Below are 8,635 nucleotides of genomic sequence, written 5' to 3' on the forward strand. Positions count from 1 at the left end.
AATGAATAATATAGTATAAATAAATATTAAATCAAATAAGTTAATAGGTAATAAATAATTATTCTAAAAATTAAATTGATATAAATTATAGCTCATAAATATCCTATTGTTTATCAGTTATTAGCTGTAATTTTGATAAATTTACTAAATTGATTAATACACTTATTCCTATATTTATCAATTATTAATTATATTCAAAAATTAAACCAAATACTCTCCCTTGAATTTTGATTAGTTAAAAAAAAATTTCAATATCCGTAATGGGATTAAGGTATATCTCACTTACTACCACCACCAAAGAGGTATCCCAGAGAAGATCCACCACCAGGGGCACCATGGACTTTGGCTGAAGGTCGATCCTGAATCCAGTTAGAAAATTGTTAGGCAAAGGCTACTGAATGACAACATAGAGAAATATCTTTGCATGCAATGAAAAGCAATTAAGCTTTATTTTGGTGTTTAAAAGCAGCTCTCAAGAAAGGTTCTCGAAGCACCATAAACAATTACTTGGACATAATATTTTGAATTGTTCAAATCTGCCTTCAATCAAGCTTCATAATGTTCCCATTAACCCTTGCTCAAAAGGAAGGCAGTGGAATGCATATGCCTAACACCATTAGGAAGTTGAAAGGTTTTAAAATGTGGAACTATCAAAAGCATGACTCAAATAATTGTTCTTATTCAACTCTTATAGTAAACATCACTTTTTGGATGCTAATATCATGCCACTGATTATTCTCATGATAAGCCTTCACCAAAAAAACACACGACTGCCACACAAAAGATGGAGTTGAGATAACTAAAGAATCAATGAAGATCATGTAGGACGTATTCTAATTTAACGGCATAAATCAATTGATGATAAACTATGTTCAACTTCAACACGAACCCACACACCCACACCTCGTCTTCTCTCCCTTTTCCCATCTAAATGCTTTTTTGAAATCTCCTTCCCTTTTCAGAGTGAGGGCTCAGTTTAAGTATCCAGTTACAACATATGAATACTGCCACCAGAATCGTTTTAGAAAGACTAAGAAAGATTAATGGTTATTGGCCTAAATATAATAAACCTCAACTCAGAAATCCATCATAAAACACTTGAGAGGGATTTTGACTTCAAAAAAAAGAAAATAGTTTTGGAAGTTGCAATGAAAAAGAGTTAGTAAAAACACCTAAGAAAATGTCTACACTTCACTAAGTGGAAGTTTTACACAAGAAATTTTATTGCTAAAAATTCAGAAGTGCATACCACACAAATCCCAGAAATTTGGAACAATAAAGGCCCTCCTGGACCACAAATATTGTGTAACAAATTGAAAGGATACTGCTTCTGTACGTATTTATGCATGGTAGTCCTTAGCCAGGTAGTCCCACTTCATTCCAAGAAAACAAACGAAACTTCACAAATCCAATCAAATCAAGTATGCTGCTTCATCTTAAATAAGATTCATGAGACATCATGAAGGTGAAAAAAATTTAAAACACCTAAAACACTGCATAGACAACAAATGCAAATGGTAAACCATTTGCACTTTACAAAACAAGCATAGTATAATCACTACGAATCATACCGTGATGAAGTTTCCAGCATTTTGGCCATCTGCCCGCATATAGTTGTTTGCAGAAGAACTATTAATACCAGCAGGAATCTGCTTGTTGGCATCTATTGGTTGAGGGGCAACGGCAGGTTTGGAGGGAGGCACATTATTCACTGCCTGGACATCATCTGGAGCAGGTTGAGCACCATTTGTGGAAGGCTTTGGAGCTTCTCCACTCCCAAACAGATAGCCCAATGAACTTTGGGCCCCCCCACTGCTAACTCCACGACCCATGCTTTGGACTTTCTAGAAAAGAAAATCTAAAACCTGTCTTCCACAAACAAGATGAACACAAATGAACAGAACAAAGAATAAATCAAGAAAAAAATGAACAGCAGTTTAAGTAAGATATTATCCTTGGAAAAAAAATTATACCATTCATCGCAAGTATCACACAAAAAAGAGAACAACTAAAGGTCATAAAACTTCATAACAATCTAAATCACTAACATTCAATACCAAAGACACCACAAAAACTTCTTTGCTTGGGATAGTCATGTTCAAATAGACAATTTTGGAAAGTTGCATATGCAACTTGATCCTAGACTAGAGTGCACCTGCTACTTCACAATTCTAACATAGTAGGCATGTGAGAATGACAACTGATCCAATCTCACCTCCAAGTAAAATTCATAAAATGCACTTCAAAACTTAACTTTAGGCTTAATCTAAACTGCATTCAACAAGAGGAGACAAAACAGGATGCTAAACAAACAAGCAAAAGCATAGGCTGAATTCTTCATCATCTACAAGAAGCTCATCTGATTGGAAAGCGTGGAAAGATGAAGTTAAGAGAAAAATTAAGAATCTTTAGTTGGAGAAGAAGGAAAGATTGAAACAAAAAGAAACTAGGTTTTGTATTGGAAATCGCCTCACAGATAGAAAGAGAGATAAACTGAGAGAGAGTTTGAACTCTTTACAGGTACAAAGGAGTTTTCCTGATGGTATCTTCTTTATTAGTAATTTTCGGAATTGGTTATTGGGTTTATATATATATATATATATGATTCCTATAATGGAACTTATATCCTCTCCAGTATACCCAAGCCAACTACTCTCTACCACACTCTACAGTCCCATCTGGGACACTATTCCATAAGTCATAATTATCAATAATAACCTTCTATTCCTTCTAAAAAGATAGGATTATACCCTAACTCACTGCAATAAAGGTACTACATTTACCACCTTGCCAAAATCATGTCAAATTAATGACTCTCTTATCATATCGCTCTGTAAATCATCAATTCATAGTTCTGACCTTTTTTAAGTAGTAGGGTTGTACTTTACACCTTACTGATATACACAAGGTATACTATTCTCACTAAGCTCTAAGCAAAACGTTTGTCGTACTGCAAAAACCATCCAAAATTCTATACCAAAGACCAGATGGGTTTCACTCTATAGATGTCACATTTACTTTGCAACTAATCCGCAACCTCTGGTCTGATGGCAACTCTTAATGTAACTCGAGCTCATGCTAGGGTAACTGAGTTACTGACTCTAGTTACCACCCAACTGTGACCTTTTGATATTCTAGCTCTAGATCCCTAACCAGGAGTTCCCAACTCCTCTGCAGATATAGAACTCTGTTCTGGCATAATTGTACCAAAACAGAGGCCATCCGCAAACACCCTCATTATGGAGCACCACGTGGATGCACGCAGCTCTACATAATAATCTCATGTCGATATTGTAATCTGCAGCTTACAGAGCAGACATCGAAAATATTATATAGTTACTATGATACGTCCTGACAGACTAGGTCTCCTAATCTCTTATCTCTCTTGAATCTACTATTGTCATAAACTTACTTTGACTGGGTCATCCACTGATGACTGTTAACAGTGGTATCCTCACCCTTATCTAGTGCAATTATACTATCAAAACTCACCTTTATGTACTCATACCTAGCACCAGATAGGCACAACACTTAGACCCATACTGATAGAAATATAGTGTTTCTTGGAAAACGTATTTCCATGGCAGACCTCAACATGTTTGCTAACTCTATTTCACACTTCTATGTACTTCACAAAACTGAGGTGCTAAATTGAAACACTCTTATATTAACCGAGGAATAACGCAGAATCTAAAAATGAAGAATTACAGAAAAAAGACGAAACAGAATCCTATACTCCGCATGTAACATCCTAACAAGACTCCTTTTATACTCCCAAGTATATTATTTCCCATGAATCTAGAGTGTCACGACCCAACCTATGGGCCGGACCGGCACTAGGACCTGGGCCAGCCTAAAGCCCCCGAGGCCCGTAGTAAGCCTTAACTATTCATTAACCCAACTCTAAGGCCCATTTGGGCCCAATATCAAGAAAACAAACGGACAGAGTCCGGCCATAAAATGGACTTTCCAACGGGGAGTTTTCGACTCACCCGACCTGTAAACACAATAAATACGCAATTGGGGAGCTCAGCTCACCCTCCACATACTCATCAACATAAAATAAATGGGAGCTCAGCTCCCTCATCCAATCCATCAACATGCATAACATATTCAAGTTTACAGGTCCAACATGATAAAAATATTACAGACCAAATTCAAATAAATACTGCTAACACATGCGGAAATTCTAGGAGTAATTAAAATTACACAATATTGATAAACAACCTGCGAGGTAGAAAAGCAGGTTAACCCAGAACAAAATATCCTCCTGTGGCCTGTAAAAATTTTTGAACAGGAGTGAGCGTTCGACTCAGAGAGTAAAATATCAATTTTAACCATAATCTCTATAACTATCTAAATCTAATGCACACTGTAGAGTGAAATGCAACATCCACATCATTTTCACATCATAACATCAAAAAGGTAATTTGGAGCACTCACGCACCCTGTAACATCAATCATAATATATGGGAGCTGATCCCTATCTGACTCTCTTAAATCCAACTTTGGTGCCGTGAAGAACTCATTTCGGACTTCCACTTAAATACCAAATCGGGGTCCCTGAAGAACTCAAGCCGTGTCTACCCAAGGACCGGGTCCCAATGAAGAACTCAAGCGTGTCTACCCGTCCTATCCATAGTCCACACCACATCACACGCACGCCAACGCCGCGCATTGCGCTCCAATTTACCACAACAACACTCATGGCACATTAACGCTTATCAATGCAACATAATTCGTGCCTAGTGTTTAACTACATTCATATATGCATATAATTGATGCATGGTCATGCTGAACATATATTAATATAGAATTTACAATTAAAATTAATATTTTACTCACGGACTTGACGACAAATTACGTGGCGGTGGCGGAGGAAGAAAGGCATCGCTCACCTTTGCCGATTCCGACTTCGAACGCTGGGGCGTCGACAATGGGGGCTAGCCAAAACCTCGGTCCAATTCGAGACTTTTCCAGTAGCGGTGCATGCGGCGAAATTTGCGAACGGTCAACTGTCGAATTTCCACGAATCGAGGATACCGAAAAACGGTGTCGGAAAAATTCGAAATTTATGTCGTTGCGAAGCTCTCGACGAATGGAGCGTGCTGGTGGCCTCGGTTTTCTCGTGGGATTCACGATTTTCGAGAAATCTAGCCCAAAAGTCGAAATGGGCTAAAATCTTCCCGAGCTAAAATCGAACAATCCGCTCGATGGATTTCGGCGTTCTTGGTGTCTATGGAAAGCTCTCGCCGAGTAGATGGTTTTGGACACAAGACCCGATCCAATCGGTGACCGGATCGGTCGAATTTGGCCGAGGAAGCTGAAGGGGCGCGGCGTGCGCAGGGGACTTTCGCGCGGCGTTTTCCGGCCGTTACAGGCGTGTACTGGGGCGGGGAGGCGCCGGCGAGGGGAGGACGCAGGGGAGGCGGCTGGCCGGCGGCAGGGGAAGGGAGGAGAGAGAAAAGAAAGAGAGAAGGGGAGAGGGCGTCGCGCGCGGGAGGAAGAGGAAGAAAAAGAGAAGAGACCGGTCCGATTCGACCGGTCCGGTTCGATTCGGCCGGTTCGATTCGAAATACAAAATTTTGAATTTTTACGCCTGACCGAAAAACGAGGTCCAAAAATTCCGAAAAAAATTCCGTAAAACTCAGAAAAATACGTAGACTCCAAATATATTTTTAGTTTTGTCACGTGGTCTTTAAATTAATTTTTAAAAATCATCAAAGTTTATATTTTCGGAAAATCGAACCCGATTTTTAAAATCCAAAAAATCTCAAAAAAATTCCTAAAATTTAAATAAAATTAAAATACCAAAAATACTCATAAATAATAAAATTTTGGGGTGTTACATAGAGCCTAAGCTCTGATACCACATTTGTCACGACTCAACCTATGGGCCGGACCGGCACTAGGACCTGGGCCAGCCTAAAGCCCTCGAGGCTCATAGTAAGCCTAACTATTCCTCAACCCAACTCTAAGACCCATTTGGGCCCAATTTCAAGAATTCAACTGGACAGAGTCCGGCCATAAAATGGACCATTTAATGGGGAGTTTTTGACTCGCCCAACCTATAAACATAATATATAATAAATTGGGGAGCTCAGCTCACCCTCCACATAATCAAAAAGTCATAACTCACATGCGAGCTCAGCTCCCTCATCCAATCCCATCATGCATACAGTTAATAATTTTACAGGTCCAACATAACTTTTATAATATAGGCCAAAAATAAAAATAAGTACTTCTAACACATGCGGAGTCTAAAATTTAACTCAATTATACAAAATACATTAAATACTATTAATGGACCTGCGAAGAAAAAGAGCAGGTTAGCCACAACAAATAATCCCCTTGTAGCCTGGAAAAATAAATGAACAGGAGTGAGCGTTCGACTCAGAGAGTAAAATATCAAATTTAACCATAATCTCTATAACTATCTAAAACTAATGCACCATGTGGAGTGAAATGCAACATCGTCAATATTTTCATATCATAACAGCAAAAAGGCAATTTGGAGCACTCACGCACCCAACACTGTCAAGCAATACATATATGGGAGCTGATCCCTTATACAGCCCTCTTAATCCAACTTCTGCCAGCGAGTGTCTCTCAAGCTGAACTTTTGCTTAATAAACTAAATGCAGGGTTCTAGCGAGTGTCTCTCAAGCCGTGTCTACCCCGAAGGACCGGGTCCCAGCGAGTGTCTCTCAAGCCGTGTCTACCCGTAATGTCCATATCCAATACCATACCACACGTACGCCACGCACACACACTGCTCCAAATTACCACAAACAACATCCATGGCACTTCAACAATTATGAATACTATATAAAACGTGCCTAGTGTTTAACTACATAGATACATATTTATAAGTGATGCATAGGCATACTTGAACATATAATAATATCGAAATTACAATTAAAATTAATATTTTACTTACAAACTTGAACCGAGGTCACTGCGGTGGCTAGGCAAAGGAGAAAGGTTGTCCCGGCTCACCTGACAATTTCACTCTAATTATTTAATATATTTGACTCAATACAAGTTTAGAAAAGATTAAAGACACCCTAAGTTGTGCTGAAAATCCTGCAGAGTCTCCCTTATACCTATGACCTACCCAACCTGCAAAATGGTTCAAATAACACTTCTAAACTCAACCCATATCTCATCATCATTATATGGCCCCTCCTGGGCCCTTCAAACCAAACAATAATCACAATATCAGACAACTCAATTATAAGACTTTAAAACTAATATTTTTCAAAAATTATCCAAACTAACTTTAAAAATTCTATAAATCTGTCCCGCAGTCCTTAACAATATTATAAGGCTATTACAATAGGAATTGTAATTTTCTTATCATTCACGAATATTTTATAAATTTTATTCTAACCCAGTACAAGGCAAAAATTGAGTAATGTAGAGTTCAAGCTTACCTATGCCAAATCTGACAACTGGAACGCGTCTAAAATGTCTAAAAACGGTGGGGTAGCCTATAATCTTGACCCGGTTCTAAAATGGTTCTAGCAGTTTATCTGCTCGGCCCGAAATTACAGATCCAGGTGACGATCGAATTTCCACGAAATGAAAGTACATACGCGAAATCCATAATATCAGGACTAGAATATAATATAATATATATATATATATATATATATATATATATATATATATATATATATATATATATATATATATATTAGGGATGCTACATTTTTTTAACCTATTTAGATAATTTCATATACTTTGTAGATATATTTTTTTATTTCAAATAACAGTATTAAAAAAATAAAATTTAAGACTTTAAAAAAATTATAATCATTTACTAATGAAAGAATAGACAAATAACTTGATATAAAATTATAAAATTATGTGATTATTAGTTTTATATATTAATGCTATTTAATTTTAATATTTATAATTATTAATACAAATATTTTCTATTGTAACTTTATTCTAAATTGGTATGTAATTTTAAATTGAATAAATTGTTATAATATATTCAAAATTGTTACAGTTAGGGTTTTTTATTCTAATGTTGGGCTTGTTTCTAAATGGGCTCAGTTAAGATTAAATTTTTTATAATGGGCCACAAGCCTTTTTATTCAATGAAATGTCTATCTTTAGATTAATAAAAGACTGCTGATTACATATATATATATATATATATATATTAATAAAAATCCTAGTAAAATATATATATATATATATATTACTAGGATTTTTTTTTTCCATTTTTATTAATTTATTTTTTTCCCTATGAACACTGCTTTTAAAAACTGTTAAAAAATTTTATTGGCATTGTTAATTTATTTTAGTAATATTTCTTAACTATATATATATATATATATTATAAACACTATTACTTTAGAACAATAAATGATTTTGGTTGACATATTATTCTTTCTTCATAGATACTACTAATATTATTATCATCAAAATATGTTTCAGAACTACAAAAATATGAATTATTAACATTATTTTAAAATATTACAAAATAATATGTATGGACCTTTTTATAATATTTATTTAGAATTAGTAGTGTATTAAATACTTAAAAGAAAATTTTCAAATATTATAATATAATATAAATAAACATTATTATATCAAAAAAGTAATTTTTACAAATTTTTAT

At 35.8% G+C, this 8,635-nt stretch overlaps 1 protein-coding gene across 1 annotated transcript; it reads right to left on the reverse strand.

The window, feature by feature from the left end:
* Positions 1-278: 278 nt before the first annotated feature.
* On the reverse strand, positions 279-1,861 carry LOC110649628 (protein SPIRAL1-like 2). Its single transcript, XM_058154209.1, has 2 exons — positions 1,572-1,861; positions 279-359 (listed from the first exon to the last, which is right to left on the reverse strand). The coding sequence occupies exons 1-2, from the start codon at positions 1,830-1,832 to the stop codon at positions 279-281; spliced, it is 342 nt and encodes a 113-aa protein (XP_058010192.1). The 5' UTR covers positions 1,833-1,861.
* Positions 1,862-8,635: the final 6,774 nt, after the last annotated feature.

This window comes from Hevea brasiliensis, chromosome 9, assembly GCF_030052815.1.
Source record: "Hevea brasiliensis isolate MT/VB/25A 57/8 chromosome 9, ASM3005281v1, whole genome shotgun sequence".
Classification (NCBI taxonomy): Eukaryota; Viridiplantae; Streptophyta; class Magnoliopsida; order Malpighiales; family Euphorbiaceae; genus Hevea; species Hevea brasiliensis.